General features: G+C 37.9%; 1 protein-coding gene across 5 annotated transcripts in view; it reads right to left on the reverse strand.

The window, feature by feature from the left end:
• DIAPH3 (diaphanous related formin 3) overlaps positions 1 to 26,033 on the reverse strand; it is a 530,405-nt gene that overhangs the window by 119,545 nt on the left and 384,827 nt on the right. For 4 of the 5 annotated variants that reach the window (XM_075128866.1, XM_048851760.2, XM_075128864.1 and 1 more), the window contains 2 exons: positions 6,053 to 6,148; positions 5,513 to 5,572 (listed from right to left, as the gene is read on the reverse strand). In XM_075128866.1, the coding sequence (XP_074984967.1) occupies positions 5,513 to 5,572; positions 6,053 to 6,148 (156 nt within the window). The remainder of the gene's footprint in view (positions 1 to 5,512; positions 5,573 to 6,052; positions 6,149 to 26,033) is intronic. The other variant, XM_075128870.1, reaches the window with a different exon arrangement.

Genomic DNA, 26,033 nt, shown 5'->3' on the forward strand with positions numbered 1-26,033 from the left:
CAAGAGAGAGACATTTATTTCAGGCACTACAATCACTTTAAGATCAGCCAACCTGCAGCTTCCCTTACATTTTAGTATTACTTTTCCCATTTACAGAAGTCTGAAACTTAAGTATATCACAAATTAATCTCCATTTAAGAAAATCTGCTTTTCCTTACATTTTAGACTGGTGACTTTCTATTCAGATCAGCCTTAGGCACCAGCTACTTTACATGGTCCTACCCTGCACAAACTTGATCACCGATGAGAGCCTAGTGAGTGCCAATTTTTTTTTCTGTCATGGATGTAAATTAGAAAAAGAAATGCCTTCCTGAATGCAGAAGGGGCGCCCTGGCACAATTGAACCTGTTCCTCTCTCTACTTGCTTAGATACTAGAGATCAGCAAAGGCTCAGATAGAAAGGGAATTGATACAAATCTCTGATCATTCCTCAAACTGATCTCAAAACTATTTATAAGGTTGGAAACTGATGTGCTAAAACCCTCATCAAATATTTACTCTACCTTTAAGACAAATGGTGGGCCTCCTGACTGTCATTTTATTTGTACTGTGAAGTGCCTATATTACTTCAGGGAATTATAATAAATAATGGATATTTTTCTTCTATTTCTAAACTTCCAGTAGGCTCTTCTGGTCTGCTCCCCACAACCGTTCCTTGAAGATGTTTCAGGACTCAGCTGCTCTGGCAGCTTCTCCCCTGGATGCTAGTTGCAGCTGAATAGAAATCTTACATACTTTTGGATGCACAATGACATCTGTTGCATAAAGTCCTCAAAGTAAATTATGGGAGAAGTATGTATAGCATGTTGTATTTGCTGTAGCTAAAGATTTATGTTAATTAGAGTGAGCTTAAATATTTACATAGATTGATGTGAATTTATAACTAATGAATAAAATGCAAAAAAAAAAAAAAAAAAAAAAGAAAAAAGCAGTATTGAAGTGTAGTGGATAGAACCTCCCCCATGACTTTAGGGCAATGTCATGACAAAAATCTAGTGAAAAGGTTTTAGAGGCTTAAGGTGCTATTACACTCCCAGAATAAGCTTCTCTTCATAGGAAGATGTTTCAGACCACTGCAATAACAGAGCCAGGAAACAAAAATCTAAATTGAGAGAGACACTGCAAGCAGCATATACATAAAATCATCACTAATTATGACCATAAAAATGGGCCAGATTTGGAAGTGAAAACAAGTGTGCGCCACTTTGGTAGAAGACAATCCAATCAGTGAAAGAACAGAATAGATTGGAGGAAAAAAATGGGTCTGAAATGTCAGCCGTAGGGCATTATGTGCTACAGTGCTTCCTTTATGAGATTAGGTTTCTGGAACTAAAATGATCAATGACACCTTATGATCGATTTTTGAGAAGCCCAGCCTTTCCAATGGACAGTACCATAGGGACTGCAGAGGAAGCAGACAGGAAGAGCAAAGTATCTTGCTGCAGAACCTGAGAACCTTTAAAGGACAGCTCCTCATCTGGAAGAACTATCTTTCAGACCTAATATATTCCAAATATTATGGAGTTTTATGCTATCTAGATGACAGATCCTTGTTACAGAGGGAAAGGGGGAAGTTTATTTGTGGAACTAGACACCTGTGCTGAAACAATAAATGATAGGTTTGGATTACCTATGAAAAAGAAGAAATGTGTATTTTTCCAAATGAGTTTTATTATTTAGAGAGTCATATGATTGACACAGAAGGCTTACAGACTTTTCTAGAAAAAAATGAAGTTGTGTCCAAACTTATTGCACCTAAGAATTTCAGAATGTATATATTTTTTTGTTCTGTTTAATTATTCTGGCTAGTTATTAGCTAGCTGAGTACAGTAATAAACCCACTGACAGCTGCTAAAAATGAAAAGGATAGTACAGTAAAAGCTGTGTTATCCGGAACTTTACCAACCGGAAAGCTCTATAAACCGGCATTTCTGATCTTCAAAGAAAGGCTGGTTTATAGTCTGGTTGGCTCAGGGCTGGCAGGCTCCCGACCTGGCTCCGTGTGGCTCCCCGGAAGCAGCGACATGTCCCTGCTGCTCCTTGGCAGAGGAACAGCCACGAGGGGTTCAGAGTGCAGGAAAGTTTGTGGGGTTGGGGCGCGGGAGCAGGGTGCCAGATGCGGGCAGATCCCTGCAAATGGCAACCTGTCCTCTGCACGCTGCCTCCGCCCCACCCCAAGCACTGGCTCTTCAGCTCCCATTGGCTGGGAACCAATTTAAAACTACAAGGGGAAATCTGACATCTGAGGATTTTGCTCCAGTGAACTAAGGAAAACTGTTTTGGAACTATAGTTACTTTCCACCAAGAGAGGGAGCAGGGTTAAAGAAGTAAAACAGACTGAGAAGAAAGCAACTGCAGGTCCACAGCATCAAAAGAAAGAAGCTTTCAAAATAGATATTAGTATGTTTTGCTAAACTTTTTTTTTTTAAATCCTTGTGATATGTTACTCGAGGATTTATTTAATGATGCCCCTCACTCTGCCATGTACCAAAGTCAATCCATTAATACTTGGCAGCCCATTCACTGTCCTCCAGTGAATCAATTTATTCGAGTCCCACAGAGTTCTCTCCTGAGACTGTAGAAGGGAACCCTCCCAGCACACATCCAGGGCACCCCAAAAAAGGAAGCAGTGGTCTGAAGAGGAGGGAGGCAGCTCAAGCAACTGTGGTGGGCACCTGCCTACCATCCGAGCAGAGGTTTATTATATAGGAGATCTGAATACCCCCCCCCCATCAGATAAAGGGCTTGAAAAAAGAGACTGCTGGAGTGGTTGGGACTGACCCATCTCCAGTGACCCCTGCCACAGAAGTGGAGGACCAGGCACACCCGCCTTCTTCTCCCCCACCCCTCTGGGGAACTGTATACCTTAGCAGTGGATGCTGTTTTTGGCTGAGCTAATATTGACACTGAAGTTGCCTGCAGATTTAGGAAGACCTCCCTGAGGTTTTATACTCTGGTAAGATAACTGTCTAAATAAGCAATCACAAATACAAAAGGAATATATAAGAAAACTCAGATTATACCAAAGTTGATGATACTTAGCCAATAAATATTCCTACTTGCCATGTATGAATGAATGGGCGGGTGAATTTCCAAAGCTATATTCATAATTCTTTTTGTCTGCACTGTGTTTAAAGGGAGTTCAGTCTAGGTATGTCTCTGAAATGCATATTTACATAGCACATTCATAATGGGCTAATCTGTTAATCCTCATTTGCAGGGACAAACAAGCAAAGTGCTATATTGCAGCACTAACACTTAATAGGTTCCCCCTTGTTTTAAGCTCAAAATAAGCCACTGGCTTTTACAGGACAGTGATATAATCCTTGACTTCTATTCAAATTTCGAGGCTGTATCCAGGGCAAATGCTAAATTAATGCAAGATCAAGAAGCTGCTGGTACATTTGATTTCAGTTTAGAATTACTGGCACATGATCTCTCTACCACAGGTAGAGGTTCTAGACTATAAAAAAAGGTAAGATGATACCGAAAGGCCTATGGCACTTCAACTTCCTAAAGAATAACTAAAACAGAAACAAAAATAGAAAAAAAAGCTCTTATGTCCAATTTGATATTCTACATGGGAAAAAAAAAGTGAACCTTTATATTTTTATTAAAATGTTTGGTCAGAATAACTGCTTCATCAGCTGTAGTTAGAGAAATGAGCTCTGATTTTAGCAGGACATCAGGCACACATCTGCCTGGAAATTTTGATACATTCTTTCTGGTAACAGTTAGTGGTTAAAAGAAAAAGTTATAATAACCAAACAGGATTGAAATGAGTGATTCAGCAGAATGTGCAGTACACTTGGTGGCGATGTTCAGCTCAGATACAGAACTATTGAGTGCACACTGAGAGGGAAGTCAACAAGCCTGAAATGTGTTGCTTGCTACTGCAACAGGCAATGCTTCAAAGTGGGCTCATACTTTTGTTTTCCTAATCCTAAACTGATAACAGAAAAACTCAGATGACTTGATTTTAAAAATAACATTTTAAAATCAGAATTTCTTTCAAGATCTCAAGTGCGAAAGTGGCTACAGGAGAAACATAAAACTGAAGATTAAAGACTGAGTATCAAGTGTTCTCTTCCACCAAAATATTAAATCCTAGTATCAAACTCAGTCATGGGCTACATCCTACTTCCTTAATGTACTCATCAGACTTCTATGTCAGACTAAAATTCTGCAGAATTTAAAGCTTCCATGTTTAAAAAACAAAACAAAAAACAACTCATGTTTTTAAAAACCCTGCCAATTGGGAAATGATACTATGTTCTTTGACAGAGTCTTCAGAACTGGCTGATAAAAATAGCAATATTGAACATATCCACTACTGGACACAGATATATACAAATTACAATTCAAATAAAAGTATGGTGAACTGTAGCAATTTTGTAATTGATTCTCAGCATGTTACTTCAACAATGCTATAAACAATATTTATATTTTGCATTCACTATATCCTTTTCTGTTACAACTATTTAAGAAAACCAAAAATATTTAACGAACAAATCAGGCAGAGTAATTAGTCCCTCATAAGCACAAATGGCATCTCCATTAGCAATATTTTTTTTAACTATTTGTTCACCAAAAAGTGACAAACATTTCACCAACTCAAAAGTGGTCAAGGCAATTTTTGACAAATTTTGTTGAAAAATTTACTTCCAGATGGATACTAAGTATGCAAACTTCATTTTGAGAGGACTAGTTTTCAGTAACTGAATACAGGAGAGTCTGGCCTTCTCATCCTTAATAACACAGCTAACATAACATTATTTTGTAGGTTATCCAACATATAGTCACACATTAGAAACAAAGGCCCTGATCCTGATCTTAACTTTATGCATGTGAGTAGTCCACTAAGTTCAATGAGACTATTCATGTATGGAATTTAAGTGGTTATAGGACCAGGGCCAAAATTAGGAACAGTATTGGATCATAAGGTCTTCCGTTACATGGTTTGTTAATTGCTCTCATCATGCTAACACAACACCACTTATGTTACCAGATTAATACACAGTACTGTATGATACTCCCTGCTGATCCTTTGCAACTCCAGCTGCAGTTCTATTTATCAAGAAAAATGCCAAATGAAAAGAAATGGAGTAAATACCAATGAATCTCTAATTCAACATTATCGTATTTTGCAGTGGTTAAAATATGTGCCCCTAGAGTCCACTTCTATAACACAGCTCATAATCCATGGGAGGCAAGGGGCGGAAACTAACAGTTTCTCGGGTTATTTAAATGCTACATCTGAAAACAAAACTAAAATTAAAATAAAAAAAAAACATCAAAGGCTAGACTAGGTCAGCAAAGTACCCTGAAAAGATAGTTTAGGGATGCAACATATGAGAGGCAGGTAATCCTTTAACAACTAGGTCCCAATACTTTATTTCACTATTCAAATGATATAGAAAACCAGGACTATCACAGCAGTCTTCAGAAAACACAGATCAACAGGCTAAGCTGAGATAAGAAGAACATGCCATTTATGAATATGGTTTATTACCATGGTTACAAGCTTTCAGAACAGGCCTCTGATTGGTTGGGCTGAGATTTTGCAGTATATCTGTAAAAGCGAAGAACAAAAGAAACATAATACAATCATCCATTAACTTTCAGAGGTGTAACCATATTGCCAGGTAGATTTTTTCCCCTTCAGGTTAAATATTTCTGGGAGCAAAGCAGTGTTAAATACCAGTAAAATATCTGACTCAATGGAGAATGTTATGACTTTTTCTTCCCATTTAATTATGCTACTATAAACCCAAAAGAGATATGGTGCATATGTTTCTGTAGAAGAGTCTTGTCATAACAATCAGGCTATGTTAAGTTCAGTACATTGATTTGCAAACTGGTACTGACATCAGCCAACTGGAATGAGCATCTCTGTGAAATTTGTCATTGCAAGAAGAGGATTATGCATGCTGCTGGGACTCCAAGGAATTCCAGCCTGCAGCACACTGCACTCATGATACATTTTTTAAGCAAAAATGTCTTTCTATGCCATAATTCCTTAGAAAGTAACATGAACAGGTATAATATTCACCTTTAGGCCTTGGTGTCCGTTTTCTCCGGTCTCGGAAAGCAGCACCTGACTGCAAGGCCTCCAGCAGGCTATCCATCACTCCTGTCTCATCACCCTCTGTGAAAAGAGATGGAGGGAATTCCATCAGACCCTCAGGGTTACCACAGCAATGTCAAAGCATACATGAGAGCGGAAAAAAAAAGCCTTGTGCCATTACTAAAATTAGCAATTTCAAACATAGACAAGCCTTTAACTTGCCCATAAATCAGCTCTCATAATGAAATCAGTTTCATTAGCGTTTGTACTGCTGTTCAGTAAAGTGGACCAAACTTTATTTGATTCACTTCACACAACTGCTTTCTATAGTGAGATTCAATACTACTTTCAAATGGAATATGGTTCTATTTACGTGTGCGTCTCTGAACCCTGTATGAAACCACAACCCATTGTGAATCACACATTTCACTTGCAGAAACTGGTTACTTTTAGAGAATCAGCTCCTCGCCTAAAATCAAAAAGTTGTTTAGGACACATTTGTTATTAAAATTCTGTTGTCTGAACTGATAGCAAAAAATTGTACTTCTCTGTAGACTTTTGAGAGCCTGTCTCCCCAAAAACATTCATCACATTAGACAAAAACGATAATTTGAGTCACTGTTCTATAAAATCAAGCGAAAATAATTTCTCTACATGAAGCCAATAGAATAACACTGGACTAGAGTTAACATGGACTATAATGAACATGTTCATAGATAATGTACAGAAACCAGCTTCGCGCTCTCGCTTAATAAACTGTGGTCCATATTAAATAATTTACCAAATTTAGAGTATTTCTACTTATCGTATTAGACACAAAAACACGGTCCCATAAGTATAAATGTTACCATAAATGAGGTTACTCATTATTTGTGTACATGCATTTATACCAACAGTACCATGAATAAACTTGCTTACGTTATCAAATAAATTCATGATTAGAGCAATTTTGACCTTCAGCGTCAAGTTTACAACATCAGAGTAAACCAACTGGTCTATAGAGCTTTCAGATTAATGACTGAAAGCCATCTGCACCAACCTCCACTTTACTTGGAAACCTCTAGGAATGAGTGAGTTTGCCCTGGAATATCTAGATGATACTGCCATAGACATTCAAATATGAGAGGCACATCTTGCCCGTGTGAAGGCAATATTTCACCAAATTCAGAAGGCTGGATTAGCAGTGAAAATGGAGAAGCACAAAGTAGAGAAATGGCAGAGGTATCTTACTTGGGACACCAGGCTGGAAATAGGAATATCACTCAAGCTATCTAAGATGGAAGCTATAAGAAACCGCGCCATTCCTCAAACCAAAAAATGGGCCAGATCTTTTATTCCTATATTCATATGGACCATCATCTAATCTGACCTTCTGTATAACACAGACCATAGAACTTCCCCAAAATAATTCCTAGAGCATATCTATTAGAAAAACATCCACTCTTGATTTAAAAATGGTCAGTGATGGAGAATCCACCACAATCTTTGCTAAATTGTTCCAAAGGATAATTAACCAAACTGATAAAAATATGCGCCTGACTTCTAATATGAACATGCCTAGATCCAATGTCTAGCCACTGAATTCTGTTATCTCCACTCAGTTTGAAGGGCATGAACAAAAATGTCTGGTTCCAAGAGATAAGTTGTTTGGGGTTGCATTCCAGTAAAACAGAAGAGAGAAGCCTAAGAACTAAGGAGGACACATGAGTTGGTGAGCTGAGTTATAAATATGAAAAATGCTATCTAAAAGCTAGGCATCATCATCATGATGTCTGGCATCCTGGATTCTAACCTAGCCCAAACTTTAATATCCCCTCTATCCTCCCCAAAAAATCCTCGAAAACAAACAAAAATAACTTCCTAAATATAACCTTTCCCGATACAGAGGTACAGTCACTACTACTCTAATTTAAAAAAATAATGCATTTAAAAATAAAAATAGGAGATATAAAATGTTAGTTTTCCAGCCTTACAGCTAGGTAAAACAGTCACTGCTTCAAGCAAACCCATTTCAAATGTAAATCAATTCCTTCACAAATATTCTTGTCACTTAAAAATTCTCTGTGGTACCACAATACATGTAATATTAATATGGGGGCCAAAGATCAATCAGATTAATAACTTAATTTCTGCAGCTACGCAATTAATTGCATTTATTTTGCACTACTGGGCCTTTCACCTGCATTTTGTGCATTAAGAAATCTTTTGTAAGACTACTTATAACTTCAAATAGCTGTGACAGATTAGTTTCCCTTTTTCCCAAATATGGACATTCCCTCCAAAGTTACACTGGTCTGAAGGACAGGACAGGCACTATTCAGCTGCGGTAGGCTTAATATCCAGTACTACATGTCTGTTTAGGGCTAGAAACGAAGATTTCCATCTCTTCCTTACAGTATAGCACTTGTTACAGACCTAAGATACTGATCCTTAAAATTGCGGAATTATTATTATTTGTGGGGAAGTTATTTAGTTATTTCTATATTATTATTATTAGTTATTATTATTAGTTATAATTTTCTTCTTCATTTGCAAGGCTCACAGGTAATAAGGGATCCTATCTTTACAGGAAGAGGGATATGAAGAGAGAAGTAACAAATATTTATAAGACTAGCTAAAACATTTAAAAAATAGTATTCCTGTATGTGGCATATATAAATGATGGTGAGGAGTGGTATATAGGTTTTCTTGACATGCATTTAGGATGACTTGCATAACCCACTAGTGGTTAGGCCCATTATAATTAACATGGCAATCCCAAATTCGTGACAAAGAAAATCTTCTTGCTACACTATATTCTACCCTCTGCCTTTTCTTATGTTCAGACTCCACCTGACTAATTTCATGGGATTTTCTTAGATATTCACTTTTGTGACTGAAATACACGCTTGATATCAAGACAAAGGTGAAGCTCTTGGAAAACTTGAGGCACAACCTTTCAGTTATTTGAGTTACAAAGAAGGGGAAAAAAAGTCTTTGTCATTAGTAAAATCTGTAAATGTTATGCATACTAGTAATTCAAAAGGGGCTGAACAAAAAAGCATACCCTGAAATTTGTACCATCACTAGTTACTGAGGAATAGTTGTGGGCTCAGTTTTGAGGGGGAAAAAATGAATAAGTTTATGCAACCCAAAAAATTCCTTATTCATCTCAGAATTCTGCATAGTCTAACAAAGCCCCCACCCCTTTCTAACATCATGCACAGACAGAGAAAAGCCCATTCTGCCTGTCCATCTTGATCAGGGTCCTGGCAGAGACAGGAACTGTTGCTTTCAGGCTCATTTCAATGTAGCTTCTGTCCTTGTCTTTTATGATCTCTCTCTCACACCCCACCTCCCCGGCCCATTTACCTTTTCAAGACCTCTACAGACTTGATAGTTATTTCAGGAAGAATTAAAGAGCAGTTTTCAAAAAAGATGAACTGCAGCATAATCTACTACACTATATAAATACAAATACAGAATAGAGACTTTAAATAATTACATTATTCCTATTCAATTAACAGGAAAAATAACCTTTTGAAGTGTAATTATTAATGCCATTTGAGGGTACTATCCATTTTTCACACTTGCATGCAATATATTGTATTTACAAGTTAGGCTACAGATCAAGGCTTCAGATTATTAGCAAACTAAACCTATTGTGTACATGTTTTTAAAACTCAACTTTTCTAGTAATTTTTCCTTTCGTATGGATATAGTCACAAAACTAGGTTAATAATCATTACACACAAATTACCGACAGTTAATTTTCTCCATCCAAAACACAGAGTAAGAGCTAAATGTTCAAATTTCTGTGTCTGTAATTAGAAACCACATTTCTATTTTGGCAGCTATTGTAAGTGCAGATTTAAATGCCTACACATGAATGTAGGCAAGTAAATTAGTATGTAGGTGCCTAAATACAGATTTAAGGACCTACTTTTATGCAACCAAATTTGGCAGGAGAGATACAAAGTAAATATGTTTAAAATAAGGGCATTAAAAATCTTAAACAGAAATATACTAGAAATATTAGTTCTCCATCAGCAGGAATAGAAGAACATGATTGTCATAAACCCTATATTACAACATAACGCTTCCTACACTCATAACTTCAGATCATGTATGTAAACTGCTGACCTGAAATTATCAGATTTAGGATTAACCAATGACTACTCAAATATCAGTGATTCAAGATATAAAATGATTCAGCTAAACAGTTTTAATGCACTGGCATATTGTTATCACATATATCATTTTGAATATGTGTTTGAACAGGAAAGTACTACAAGTACAGTTGTTATAAGATTACTTGTGGACAGAGATACGACTTTTCACTTTAAAAAAATGCTTTCCCACCTTTCCACAAAGAAACAGTTAAAACAACGTTGAGTCACATTAAGGATGATAGGTTTCAGAGTAGCAGCTGTGTTAGTCTCTAAGGTGCCACAAGTACTCCTTTTCATTAAGGATGATAGAAGTTCACTTTACCAAACCAATAGTATCTAACAGTGTGACCCTATATAGAAATATTTTTCCTCTTTAAGGTGTTGTGTCTATATCCTGCTATCTTCAAAATCCTGCAAATCTTTTTGAAGAAATGCTAGTCAAACTGCAGGGCAGCAATTCAGGAATAATTTAACACATGTGCTGTCAGCATTGCCTAATCCAGCTGTGCAGTTAAGAACTTTATCTGAGACCAGGGAGTTAGACTGTCAGTTTCCATTGGGATCTAACTGATGACTGGCAATTAGACAAAGCTCTTTGTTATACTGTAATTAACTGACAGGATCAAACCTCAACCCAGATGATTATGCTAATAAGGCCAATTGAGAACTTTCTAACACCACCTACTCTAAAGAACTCAAAGACCTCCCACATCACAATTTACCCAGGAACTTAAGGATATCATCAAATCCTTTCCCAAACAACTCCAAGAGAAACTCTACAAACACATCCCCTATGAACCCACCAAAGGGACCTTCTATATCTTTCGTAAGATACACAAACAAGGGAACCCAAGCAGACCCACCATATCTGGCCATGGCACTCTTACTGAAGAAGTATCGGGACTCTCAGAAACCATCCTCAGAATTACAAAGTTAACATTTTAACTCATTTAACATTTATAACCTTATTTATTTATTTAGTTCTCATATTTGGATGAGGTTTTAGGATTCATATATAGCACTTCCGAATATTTAACTACATTTATATTATTATCAAGTCTGAATTTCCCTGGCCTTCAATAGAATTGTTTATACAAGAATTCCTGAGCTTTTAATTTTAAAGTTGGTGAAAAATAAGTTTTGGAACCCAAACTATAAAATTCCAGAAGGTAGAAAAATTTTACTGTGTTGGTAATTTGTATTACGGTGGCAATAAATTTAACTGTCTTACACAGAAAATAAATGTACTACACTGGTGCCATAATGAGTTAAACCTCTGTTGTTAAATAGACTGATGATTTAGTATCTACTACAAACATAGTAGTGAAGTTGAGGTGGAAGTACAGTTGGCAGCTATTTAAACAGAAGTTCAGTTCCCAAATCTAAATTTCTGACACTGGTAAAAAAAATATAGCACCGAGAGTGCAGACACATTACGCAGATTTATAGTTCTGTAGGAGACAAGGAAGGCAAAGTAATATCTTTTATTGGACCAAACTTCTGCCGGTGGAAAGACATGCTTTCCAACTACACAAAGCTCTTCTTCAAGTCTGGAAAAGGTGCCGAGAGCCTTACAACTAAGTCTATGTTTACACTGCACACCTTACAATGTGCTGTGCCGCTGCAGTCACGCTGTTGTAAGGTGCGCAGTATATCCACTCTGTTGCTGGGAGAGAGCTCTCCCGGCAACAAAATAAAGCCACCCCGAAAGAGGGGTGGTAGCTTCGTTGCCAGGAGAGCGGCGCTTTTCATCGTTAAAACTTTTGTGGTTCACGGATGTGTTTTTTCATACTCCTGAGCAACAAAGGTATTAATTATGAAAGTCCAGTGTAGACAAAGCCTAAATACAAGATGGAACAGATTGTTTAGCATAAGTAGTTTAACATTTATTTCAAGAGAACGTTCACAGCGAAGTATCCCATTAATACCTCTCCAGTATAAGGGCTTCTCGACACTTAAAACGCTGCAGCACTTCAGTAAAGACACTACCTATGCCAATAGCAGGGATTCTCCCATCAGCATAAGTACTCCACCTCCCTAAGGCTGTCTACACTGGGGTTAGGTTTGTTTAACTATGTCATTTAGGGATCTGAATCTTTCACACCACTGAACAACATAGTTATCCTGCTTTAATTTCATGGCGTAGACCAGGCCACAGCCAAGTTCTGTAGGAGAGCTAAGTCAAATGTTTACAGAAATAGTTCCCCTCAGATTTAAATTATTGTGGCAACACAAAAAGTTCAAATCAACTCCAAAAGAAATGAAAACTACAAAGGAGCTGCTAAGAAAGGACAAGAACTCGTATTAATAAGAATTACAGTACTATCCAGGCTGCAGCAGACATTGCCAAAATTGTGCTCCATTTCTGGAGCTGAAAATATTAGGATGAACCTCTAGTAACTGAGAAAGGAATGGTAATGGCAATGAGAAATTACAGATTACTGTTTTGCCGTCTGTTCACATTCTGTATTAATTAGTCAAGTATTCTAATATTATTTCTATACCCTTATGCAAAAAATAATTTCCACAGTGATCACGCCTCATACTTTATTTGCATGTTTCCAAAGTAGCAGCGTGGTTCTCGTGCCTGCAGAAGTGTCTCAGCTAACTAATACTTCTCTCCATGAACTCCTTCAACAATCCAGGGGGAATGCAGGGTAGCAGGGAAGGGGGTAGTTTAGGGGCCGTGAGGAGTGCAGCTCCAAGTCCTAATCTATTTGATACATCAGGAGCAACCCAAGGTATCTGATGTGACTGCTACAGCTCCTGCCGTAATCATGAAAGGAGTTGAGATTTGGGCAACCCTCTGCATATCACAGGCACATGGCTGTGACTGCAGGGGGGGAGGAGGGAAGCACACAGGCACGCAAACATTAGTGTCTATTATCTGCGCAACATCCATGTGTAGTGAGGGCTGATCTGACTGCTCATCTTGCAGGGACTCTGCACATGCTCCTGTGTTGCCATGGTTACTGCCCAAACTGTTTCCCAGAAAAGGGATTGTCAGCTGAGGGAAGAGAAGGTGAAAGTGAAAGTCTCACCTTTCTTAAAGAATGCACTGTTTGTGCCTATGGTGATGCTGTCTGTATCTTTTTTAATTTAAATCGGCTTTTTTTGATAAAATCTTTTTTGAGAAAAAACCTATCTAAAGATAGTTTTAATTAAGATATATTATAGCTCAAAGATATCTCATCATGGAATAGGGACTATAAATTCTAATTCTATAGTATGAGACAATATATTTATGTAATGATTACGAAAAGTTTTGTAAATGAGTTCCAATAGTTCATGGATTAGGGACCCAATCTTATGGGGTTCCAGAGGCTTCTGTATAGATTATTTAGACTAATAGGACTCAGTGCTCAGTCTAGAAGATACCATCCAAGATGAAAAGGAGTACTTGTGGCACCTTAGAGGTTAACCAATTTATTTCATAAGCTTTTGTGAGCTACAGCTCACTTCATCGGATGCATAAAGTGGAAAATACAGTGAGGAGATTTATATATACACAGAACATGAAAAAATGGGTGTTTATCGTACACATTGTAAGGAGAGTGATCACTTAAGATGAGCTATTACCAGCAGGAGGGTGGGGTGGAGGGAGAGAAAACCTTTTGAAGTGATAATCAAGGTGGGCCATTTCCAGCACATTTCCAGGAGGAAATAAGGGAAAATAGTTTTACTTTACACCCATTTTTTCATGGTCTGTGTGTATATAAATCCCCTCACTGTATTTTCCACATTATACAAAGTAAAACTATGATAGTGTTTCAGTCACATCATCTATGTCACTTAGCCACAGTATACCACCTGCAGCAAAAACAAAAAAAATCTCCATCATCCAGAAACAACCCTACATAAGTTTGTGATAAGAACCAGCAGATTACAAAAAGAGGTAATTGATGAAAAAAATTGCCCAGTTTGTTTATGCAACAAACTCTCCTTTCCATAGGATTGAGAACCCACACTTCATTAACATGGTTCAGTCATTAAGACCAGGATACAGTCCACCCAACAGAGCAGATGTCGCAGGCAAATTGCTGGATAAAGTGTATGAAAGAGAAATTGAGCAGCGTGCATAAGGTCTAGAGAGTGAAATTGTTAACCTGAGTCTTGATGGGTGAGCAATGTCCACAATGATCCTGTTGTATGTGCTCGTGTGACAACAGAAGAAGGGAATGTCTTCCTTACAGAAACAATTGATACATCAGGAAATGCACACACAGCAGAATACTTACAAGAAGTAGCAGAAAAAGCTATAACAAACTGTAAAAAAAAAAAAAAACCAAACGTCTAGTACGCAGCTTGGTCACAGACAATGCTGCAAATGTATCCAAGATGAGAAGAAATTGTTTAGAAGAGAGTCCCAAGCTGATAACATATGGTTGCAGTGCTCATTTGATGCACCTCCTAGCCAAAGACTTCAGTGTTCCAGAAATAAAGGCTAATGTTGTTAAAATTGCAAAATACTTCCATAACAACCACTTTGCAGCACCTGCTCTGAAAAAAGTGGGAGGAACCAAGATAACTCTCCCACAATATGTGCGATGGAACTCAGCAGTGGACTGTTTTCAGCACAATATCAAGAACTGGCCTAATCTGATGACAGTTTGTGAACAAAATCGTGAAAAAATAGATGGCACTGTCACAGCCAAAGTTCTCAACATTGGGCTTAAGAGAAAGGTTGAACACATGCTGAGTACCCTGAAGCCTATTTCTGTAGCCTTGAACAAAATGCAGGGAAGTAGCTGTTTTATTGCTGATGCTGTTGAAATTTGGAAGGAACTGAGTGAGATCTTAAACGAGAAATATGCAATGACAGAGTTAAATTACAAGCATTAAAAAAACAAATGGGACAAGCACTATCTTCAGCTCATTTGCTTGCAAATACTCTCAATACTAGGGTCAAACCTGAAGTGCTGAAGAAGAGGAGTTGGCTATGACATGGACATCCAGCAATCATCCCTCTATAATGCCAACTATAATAAACTTAAGAGCTAACGGTGAGCCATTCAAGAAATATATGTTTGCCGATGATGTTTTAAAGAAAGTCACACCAGTGAACTGGTGGAAGTCACTTAAGCACTTGGATTCAGAGACTGCCAAAGTGATAATCCCACTTTTAACAGCAGTAGCTTCTTCTGCCGGTGTAGAAGGAATATTTTCTTCCTTTGGACTCATTCCAAATTGAGAAATTGTTTGGGACCTGAAAAAGCAGGAAAACTTGTTTCTCTTTTCCAGATTATGAACAAACAGGAAAATGAAGGTGAAGACAACCGAGTTAGCTGCAGAAGCCAATATTTTAAGTTTCTCATGTTGACCTGGCTGACATAGTCAATTTAATTTGTTTTTTTTTAAATATTTCATTTAACTGTTTGTTAAAAACAATTTTAACAAAAACAAACCTGATTTTTAAAAATTGAATGTTTAACTAAAATTCAAGAATTCATATGCTTGTTTTGTTAAAATATTATATTTTTGCTGTTGAAGAAAAAAAATCCAGAATGCATAATATTGTTGTTTTAGTTAAATAAAACTATTTAAATGTATGTCTGGTGATGTTCTCCTCCTAAAACAGCATGGCAAGAAAATCCTCCAAATATTAATGATTAACCTGTTGAATTGGAGATAGTTCACATCCCAGTGATTGCATAAATATCTGCTTCAATTACCTTTGGAAAATGTAATAACCAATCATTCATTTTCTGATATAGCTGTAAAACTAATCTGAAAAGTTTTCAAAATAAATCACTTAAAAATGTATAGTGTGTACCTTCTAAAAAGGAAACCTATATCTGTCTCTGAATTGTGAAGAATATGCATTAAGGTTATAACAATCAACAAGAATGCACTTTTATGTAGAAATCCATGATTAAATTGAGTGTTCCTGACTAGTGATTTAAATTAATTTGATTTAAATAAAATCCACCCTGAAGAGCATACAAGTTACCTAGGAACAATAGCTATGAGGTGATGAACCTATGACATGATGAACTACTCACTTGCTCATTCTTTCCAGTACCAGGAATTTAAAGCGCGGCAGGGGAGGGACTCTGCACAGAATGTGTTCTAGTGGTGGGGACACATGATAACTTGGAGTAGCTCTGTGGGAAGGGGAAATTGACACAGAGAAGATCCCTTTACACATTGCATCACAAGGGCAAAAATCACAGACTCTTAGAAGTGTAGGACTGCGAGTGACCTCAATAGGTCATGTAGTCCAGTCCACTGCACTCACAGCAGGACTCAGTAATAACTAGACCGTTCCTGACAGGTGTTTGTCTAACCTGTTCTTAAAAACCTCCAATGACGCAAATTTCACAACCTCCCTAGGCAATTTGTTCCAGTGCTTAACTATCCTGACAGTTAGGAAGATTTTCTTTATGTCCAACCTAAACCTCCCTTGCTGTAATTTAAGCCCATTGCTTCTTGACCTATCCTCCAAGGTTCGCAAGAACAACATTTCATCCTCCTCCTTGTAATAACATTTTTTGTACTAGAAAACTGTTATAATGTACCCTTGCTCTGTCTTCTCTTCTCCAGAATAACCAGGCTCATTTTTTTCAATCTTTCCTCATAGGTCATGTTTTCTAGACTTTTAATCATTTTTGTTCCTCTGGCCTTTCTCCAACTTGTCCACATCTTTCCTGAAATGTGGCACCTAGAACTGGACACAGTACTCCAGCTGGAGCCTTATCAGTGCAGAATGGAGTGGAAGAATTACTTCTTGCGTCTTGTTTATTACACTCCGGATAACACATCGAAGAATGATGTTCACTTTTTTTGCAACAGTCTTACACTGTTGACTCATATTTATCTTGTTATCCACTGTAATCTCCAGATCCCTTTCCGCAGTACTCCTTCCTAGGCAGTCATTTCCCATTTTGTATGTTTGCAATTGATTGTTCCTTTCTACGAGGAATACTTTGCATTTGTTCTTACTGATTTTCATCCTATTTTCTTCAGACCATTTCTCCAGTTTTTTCCAGATCATTTTGAATTTTAATCCTGTCCTCCAAAGCACCTATATTACCCCTCGCAGCTTGGTATAGTACACTTGTAAAGTTTGTGGACACTCTATGCCATTATTTAAATTATTTATGAAGATATTGAACAGAACCTGACTCAGGACAGATCCCTGGAGGACCCCACTTGATATGCCCTTCCAGCTTGTCTGTGAACCACTGATAATTACTCTATGGGAAGTTTTCCAACCAGTTATGCACCTGTCTTAGAGTAGCTCTATATAGCCTACAATTCTCGAGTTTGTTTATGAGAAGTCATGCAAGACAATGTCAAAAGCCTTACTAAAGTCAAGGTATACCATATCCACCGCTTCCCTCCATCCACAATCTGACACTAGTCTATAAATAAACAACATAAAATAAAATGCTATAAATTCAATAATTTAGGAAACACTCAGATAAAAAAGCCTTTATAAAAGATAGCTACGGTTGAAACACTGCTGTCACTGACTACTGCTAACACAAAAGAAAGTTTTGCACTTGCACTATATCCACTTCTGCAAAAGCCTAAACATTAAAAAAGGTTATACATGAAAAGTTAAGGCAACTACTGCCAAATCATCCTTCCTCATTCACTATCACCGTGACACTCTGTCCTGTAAGTTACACCTCGGTGTAAATGTCTATCATCTCATTTACCTGAGGATTTTAAATATTGGGTTATTAGAGTAATATAAATATTAATAATGATAATGTTTTTAAAAAGCCAATTATTGTGGATTTAAACTAATTTTAGGATCCTTCTTGTTCACCTGGGCTATTTATTTTTTATAGAAAAAGGAAGCAGTTACTATAAGAAAAGTATGTGACATTAAATATGCATTATAACCAGAATAGATCAAGTTTTGCACATTAATGAGCTCTGTTCATAATAGACTGGGGTGCTGATTGAACAATTGTCACTGAAAGTGTAAAGTCATCTATATATAAAGAGGTCAATAAAGTCTACTATTTACGAATTATTCTTTTCATGTTCTTTGTGTATGTCACAGCTCCAATTCAAATGAAGCTGGCAAGAATGGAAGCAATCTTTGTTTTAGGTTACTTGAAAACTAATATTTCCACTAATGTCATTTTTCAGGGAAATATTTCCCACACAAATCACTTGTAAGCAGCAAGGAACTGAAAGTTCATGAGCACATTTTTATTTTAAAATGAAATCAGCGTCTCATAAGATCTGTTATTTGTAACATAATGTAATATATCACTATCATAAAGTTGTTTCTCTCTTTAGGCACTATATGCATTTGAAGGTAGTAGATCACAGAGAAAAAAATCATATTTTAAAAAATTTAAACTGTATTTAAATTTAAAAATAAATACTCACTAATCAAATCAGAAAGTTTCTACATAGGCACAATGAGCACCCAAGTTGGCAGCCATAATTGAGAGAGAGAGACTGAAGGAACAAGAAAATTGAGGTACTCTTCAAACTCACAGTTGAGCTACAGGGTTGATTAGATTTGGGTTACTGTGGTCACAGGAAAGCCTCAGTGAGGTTAAGAGTGTGCAAGCCCCTTGTATGGAGTTGGCCATAGCAGCACTTTGTACTCTTTCCTCAGAACCCAGTGTGGCTGCTGAATTGCTGCTGAGTGGAGACAAAAGTAATGATCAGCAGCAGAGCAACACCAGAATCAACAAGAAGGGAAAGCCAGAGGGAAGACTGGAAAGTTACTACTTTCCTTTTTGAAACTGGAGTTCTTCAAGATGCGTGGTCCCTATCTGTATTCCACTGTAGGAATGCATGTGCTCCATGTACCTGAGACCAGAGGTTTCTTGCAAACAATGTCCATTGCTCCATGCCCACCCCCCTGCTCTCCTCGTGCTCTGTACTGAGGGTATAAGGAGTGGGATGGACTGACTGCCTGCCTCTCCAGTTCTTTCTCTGCTGCAAATTCAGTCATGATCTGAAGCAGAGGGGAAGAAGGGAGGGTTGTGGAATACAGATATGGACCACACACTTTGAAGAATGCCAGTTGCAACAAGGTAAGTAACGTCTCTTTCTTCTTCGAGTGTTAGTCCCTATATGTATTCCACTGTGGGTGACTGATAAGAAATACTGAAAGAAGAGGTGGGTGCGAGAATGCACCCGGTAAAGCTGCTTGTAGAACCGTTTTCTCCCCAAAGGATGGGTCAGTGGAAAAGTCTTGGATCAAGGCATAATGTGTTTTGAATGTGTGGATGGAACTGCATATCGCTGCCCTGGCAAATTACCTCTTGAAGTGATGCCACTGAGACTTATGCCCTTGCAGAGTGAGCCCTGGCCCCATGTAGGAGAAGGAGCCGTGCATCTGAGAGAGTCAGATACAGCCAGAGATCCTCTGAGAGGATACAGCTTGGACTCATTCTGCTATGGCAACAAACACTCTAGATGATAATCTGATCGGCTATATTTTCTGCAGGTATAATGCCAATGCTCATCTTATGTCGAGGGAATGAAGTCTCCTTTCCTCACCAGAGGCATGGGGCTTTGGAAAAAAAAAAAATACAGGGAAGTGAATTGACTGGTTTAGTTGAAATTCTGAAAATATCCCAGAAGTGAATTTTGGATGTAGTCATGGTGAGATTTTGGAACATTGTGTGTAGTTATTCATCTATTAGTGTCACAAGCTCTGCCCATTCTGATAAAGCTGATGTAGAGAGACTCTGAGTGAGTGTTGAGTTGTGATGCTACCATCAGTGACTGAGGTTTCTGATGGGTACTCTTTGCCCATACTGGCAGTTCTCAGTCTTTTGACTTAGGTAGTATTGCTGGCATTGTTACTGCTGATGAGGAGTCTGGTACCGATGGACCCCTGCTCTTATGAGCCTTTTTATCATGGCCCTGGGACTTAGGACATTCTAAGTCTTTAGGGGCTGGGTGCAAAGGCTTGTTCAGCTTGGAGAGGAATGGACTTAAAGGGGGAAATCCGCTCTTGTGTTTATGAGTACATTCCCTGCTCTCCTGATGAGACCCTGATGGAGGGTTTATAAGTGTGCTCTCCCACACTCCTAAATCAGGCCACATGACAGGAGGTGTGCTCCTTGCTCACTCTGGCCAATGTATAGAGGAGGTTCCCCCAGCCTGGGTCTGACTAGGCATTCATAACCTTTTCCACTAGGTGTTTTTTAAGCTGGAATTCCTGAACCTGTTAGGTATGGCTAGGGAAGGAGTGACAAATATTGCAGCCGATGGAGCTATTTACTTCCCCAAGGCAGTAAAAGCAGTGCAGGTGATCACCGCTGACTAAGAAGGAATGGGGACAGGAGATTGCTTTTAAAGCCTGGTGTTCTGGGCATAGTCAAATTCCAGTATCAGGAGCCAGGGTGGTGGTGGTAGGGGTTCCTGGGGTGAGGAACCTAACTAAATACTGACTATACTATTAAAGACTATTTACACTAGCTATACTAAAGATAAAACTTTGAAATATTTATAGGTTGAAGACAAGGCTGAAAAAACCCCAGACACTCCAGATACTGGAGGTTCTGACTCAGGCCATGTGGCAGTAAGAAGGAACTGGAGAGGCAGTCGGTCCAACTTGCCCCTTATACCTTTGGTACGTAGCATGGGGTACAGGGGCACAGGTGCGAGCAATGGACACTGCTTGCAAGAATTCTCTGGTCTCAAGCTAAGGGAATGAATATGTACCCACAGTGGAATACACATAGGGACCCACAATTGAAGCAGATCCTCTCTTCTACTCTCTCCTACAAAGGAAGGAGAAAGTGCCTGGTTCCTTTGCAAGCCTTGACTAAGGGAGAACACCCATTAGCCTCCTCTGAATACTTTGAAGAGGGAAATACCCACCCAATGAAGAGAAAAGACCAGTGATGGTACAGAGACAGAAAGACAGAATGTGAGTGTGTATAGACTGGGAAGGGGAGAGAGGTGATTCAGTTGCTGTGAGCTTCATGACAGTAGGAGTCCTTAAGGAGAAATTGAATGTGGAGAGGAAAGTGGCCTGCAGAACAAGTTCACAGAGGACAGTCCATGAATAGGGGGCAGCTTGGAAGCAGTTGTGGGAGAAGCAGATATACTTGCTACTAAAGTTAGTATCATTAGTGCAGCAGAGAAGGGGAAGGGAAGGTGAGATGAAGAAATTACTTTGGATTCTTGCATGACATGCAAGAGCGTGGCTTCCTAAAGAACTTTCTCCCTCGGAAGATTGCCACGCAGCTTGCTTTTCCCTCCTTCTACAGATTCCTGAAGTGTTGAATATAAAGGTTAACTTTTACTTCTCTATCTGTACTTTGTATCTGTGTATTACTTTGTATTATTAAAATATATCTGCTAGTCTTCACTACTGCATTTTCTACAAAATCCACTTTTGTTTTTCATATTTCCCACAGTGTTTAACCTAATATGCAGGTGTACAAATAAACAGAATTATAAACCTAATTATAATGCTCAGTTGTTTCTTGAACTTAACATTCTATGCTGAAGACTCAATAATATAGAGGACTATTGCCAGTTATTTTGGCTGCTTCATATATATTTGAACTGAGGTAACTTGTATGGCTAAATGTATGGTTCAGGATGTAAATGTGCATCAGGATCCTACTATTGTCCTGGGGCCTGTGATTTTCAGCAAAAGTCACCTGACTAATCTATGTTAGAAATGACAAACTATCAAAACTGTTACTCTTAAAGAAAGGAGATTGCTTGTGTGATTCATTGTGGCAAGTTTGAAGGAGTTTTATTAACATACTGATTCTCACTCACAGCCAGGAGGATTACTCCAATGGAAGTCTCATGCGTTGGTGCTGGGAGTAGAGAGGGTAGAAAATACAGGAAATTTCTACTCCAGACAAAGTCAAGTGTTTTACCCAATGGCATCAGAATTGTAATTCTTTGCATATATGCACAGCTGAAACTGAATAGTCTAAACTGGAGTAAAAATTCAACATCCTGCTGTCAGGTGGAATATGACTTTTTGTTTTGAAGTCTAGTACACAATTATTGACAAAATCCATATTTCACAACTCAAGGACAGAAATTAGAAACTAAAGCTAGTTTATTAAGAAATAATATACCAAGCACTCCAATAGAGTTTGCAAAATTAGAATTGTTTATTCCCAAAGAACAGGTTGAATATAAGGCAGAAAAGGGCTAAAACTGAGGTCATGATTTATTAGATCAATTGAAACATGCTGCTGCTGATTATTTCAACTCCTGAGTAACTTTTACAAAAATTAAAACAAAAATTATATTGTGGATTGCAGGTTTGATGTGTAAGAAATCATTGTGGCATCACTTCGCTGCTTTTAAATAAGAAAAAGCAGACTATGTAAATAACTACTGATTAAAGTGGCTTGTTCCCTAAGCAGTATTCAAAGTGATGCACAAAGAAGATGCCACAATGATGGAGTTCTCAATTATAATACAAGAAATGTAGCTGATGTTATCACAGTCTTAGGGTTCTTTACACTGTGATAGGATCAAAATAATTGATTGGTATGCTTTCTACTGAGAATCTGAACAGCATGAACAAAGCTAGTCACTGAATGTTACTAGTATGCATACAAGGGGCATTTACATAAAGATCCCTTTCCATTAGCTATTTACCCTTGGAACTAGAGAATGTTATAATTTGAACTGGCATCAGAAGAGCAAGAAATCTTATTTACAAAGCATTTCATCATTAATTTAATATATTTGAGAAGAGTTTGGAGGACTGAGTCTGTTGTCTTCTGTTTTGCTTTATCAAAAGAGTCAATTTTTGCATTATTTTTGCTAAGGACTACCAGTTTTAGAAAGAATTCAATGTTTAGGTGTTTTAACTGAATTAAATATTTTCTTAGAATCAATGTGGAGCCACAATGAAAAATATGTAGCTTCTTTTTTTACCCTGTCAACTTAAGGCCTATTATTATAGTGAGCCATTTGAACCCAAGTTGTTTGGACAGATATGACAAATGTCACTCAATTTGAGTCACAAAGTTCAGATCCAGATTTTTTTTACACCTGAAAGTATGGAGATGTTTGGACCTAACATTTGGGTTCAGATCCACCTCTTTGAAAAAAACCCACAAGAAAATAGAGTTATCGTAAGCGTGGTTAATTTTAATTTCATGTAAATAATAAAATTTGGGGTTTTGCAGTTAGAGAGACACACACCTATGTTTTATGTCTGAGAAAGACAAGATGCCATTAATAGATTTAAAAATTCATGCTGCATTGCATATTTATAAATATAAAAATTAAACTTTATGAAGGTTTAATATACAGTTAACATATTTATCTAATTTTAGAAAACAGTGTGAGCATTTTTAGAGACCCAGGTTATTGCCATCCAGTCCTGTGTACCAGCCTCCTACAGAGCATATTTACTCTGGCTCTGGCTGGTAGAAATGGATTTAACTCTTGAGACCTGATCCATTTCCCATTGAAGTCATTGAAAGTCTTTCAGTTGACTTCTCTGGGAGATGGATCAGGCGTTTAGAGAGTACAAAGAATAAAAAGTAATAGTTTCACTCTAAAGAGTTGTACAAAACAAAAGTGTATGCGTAAGCCACAACAATGAAAAACTATGAGACAGAAAACTTACATACTGTACATGATAGACTAGAGTGTCTAGAAAATTTATTGAATAAAACAAATATTGTGAAATAAGTGACACACCATAGTGGCTTCAATAAGTGGAGTCCAGGCCCCCTTACATAATATACACATTATTATTAAAAAGCAACCATAATTCCTTAGTTTCCCAAAAGAATGGAACAGCAATAAAGGTATTGTACCAGATACGCAGATAAATAAATTTTAATATTCTTTCTAGCTGCATATCTCATCACCTGGAACACAAGTGAAGGATCAATATATTAATTTTGGTAAAGGAAGATTGTCTTAAAGATTAAAGAAAAATAGAAATTAGCCTTCTATTGCCATTTTTTTCCTCACTGAGAGTTGAAGGGAACATTTGACAAAATGGCAGCTCCTAAGAAAGCGAAGCTAGATGTCCGATCATTTCAGCCTGCTTGGACAGACGCATTTGGATTTATTGAAAAGAAGGACCATGCTATTTTGCTTTCTGTTATGAAAGTGTTGTTTGTCACACATCAAGTGCTCGACATTTTGAAACGAAGCACGAGAAAACCTTTCTTGACAAAGCAGACAAGACTGAATCGATCAAAAAGGCAGTAGCAGCCTATGAGAAGCAAAGCAGTATTTTTAAAAGCTTAAGTGTAAGTAAAAATCAAGCTACAGAAGGAATTTACAAGATTGCACAGTGCATCACAAAAAACGGAAAGCCATTTACAGATGGGGAATATATAAAAGAAGTTTTTCTCAGCAGTTCGGAGATTTTGTTCAATGATTTGCCAAATAAAGATACAATCGTATCTAGAATAAAAGAACTGCCCATCTCTGCCAGAACAGTTGAGAGACACAAGTGAAATGGCAGAAAACATTAAGGAAAAGCAGAAGACTGCATTGAAAGACACAGCAGTGTTTAGTGTTGCAGTTGATGAGAGCGTGGATATAAACAACATTCCATGTTTGGCATTTGTTGCAAGATGTTGTCCTTCCGATGAAATCCAAGAGGAACTTTGCTGCCTAAAACCCCTGCATGGTACAACAAAGGGGGAAGATATACTGGAAAGTTTTGTAAACCATTTTGAAGAATGAAGAGTTGACACCAGAAAAATATTTTGTGTGACAACAGATGGTGCTCCTGCCATGGTAGGAAAACAGAAGGGATTTGTAAAGTTACTTGAAGATCAAATTGGCCATCTGACAGTCAAATTTCACTGTATCATCCATCAAGAAAAACCTGTGTGCTAAACTTTCTAATTCGGAGCTTAATAATGTGATGAATACAGTGTACGAATTGTGAATTTCCTTGTTGCTCAATCTGCTTTGATTCACCGACAATTTCAAGCACTGCTGGAAGAGATGGACAGTGCTTATAACGACATCCCACTTCACAGCAACATTCAGTGGCTAAATCGTGGCAAGGTTTTGGTGTGCTTTGCAACTGTTTTGATGCACTCAAGGCCTTTTTGTTGGAAAAAGAACAAAACTACCCCGAACTAGATGATGACAAATGGCTATGTAAGCTCATGTTTCTAACTGATATTACCGCTCACCTAAACAAACTCAACTTCGGTCTCCAGGGCAAACAGTTCTGGATCTTTATGAAGCCTGGAAAGCATTTGCTGTGAAACTAGCAGTTTTTTCCAGGGATATTCAAACTTCTACTTTCCGCTACTTCCAACTCATAAAAGAGCTATCGACACGTTGCACTGTCAATGTCGATGAGATTGGAAAGTACATGCAAGAACTGGAATCAGAATTTTCTGAGAGATTTCAAGATTTCCAGCGATTTGGCCCAATGCTTTGTTTTCTAATTAAACCTGAAAAGTTCAACGAAAGCGACTTGGATTTGCCTGTATTTCAGTGGATGGGTGCTGAAGATTTCGAAATGCAGCTCATTCAGTTAAAAAGCTCAGAATTGTGGACATCAAAGTTTGTGGATCTGCGGAGCGCACTTGAAGCTACCGAGAGAGATCATGGGGCCTCTGTTTGGACGTGCTGGATGTCCCTGCCAGTGAAATTTAACTGTTTGAAGAAAATTGTGTTTGCAATGCTTTCAGCATTTGGATCCACATACTTGTGTGAACAGGCATTTTCACACATGAAATCTGTCCTCCGTCCCTCTCAGAGCTGGTTAACAACTGATCACTCAGAAGCCTGTGTGCACCTTAAAGTATCCAAATACGTGCCAGACATTGGAAAACTCAGCAAGGAAAAGCAATGGCAAGGATCACACTAAACTGATAAGATCTGCATTTTAATTTAATTTTAAATAA

Source organism: Caretta caretta, chromosome 1, assembly GCF_965140235.1.
Source record: "Caretta caretta isolate rCarCar2 chromosome 1, rCarCar1.hap1, whole genome shotgun sequence".
Taxonomy (NCBI): domain Eukaryota; kingdom Metazoa; phylum Chordata; order Testudines; family Cheloniidae; genus Caretta; species Caretta caretta.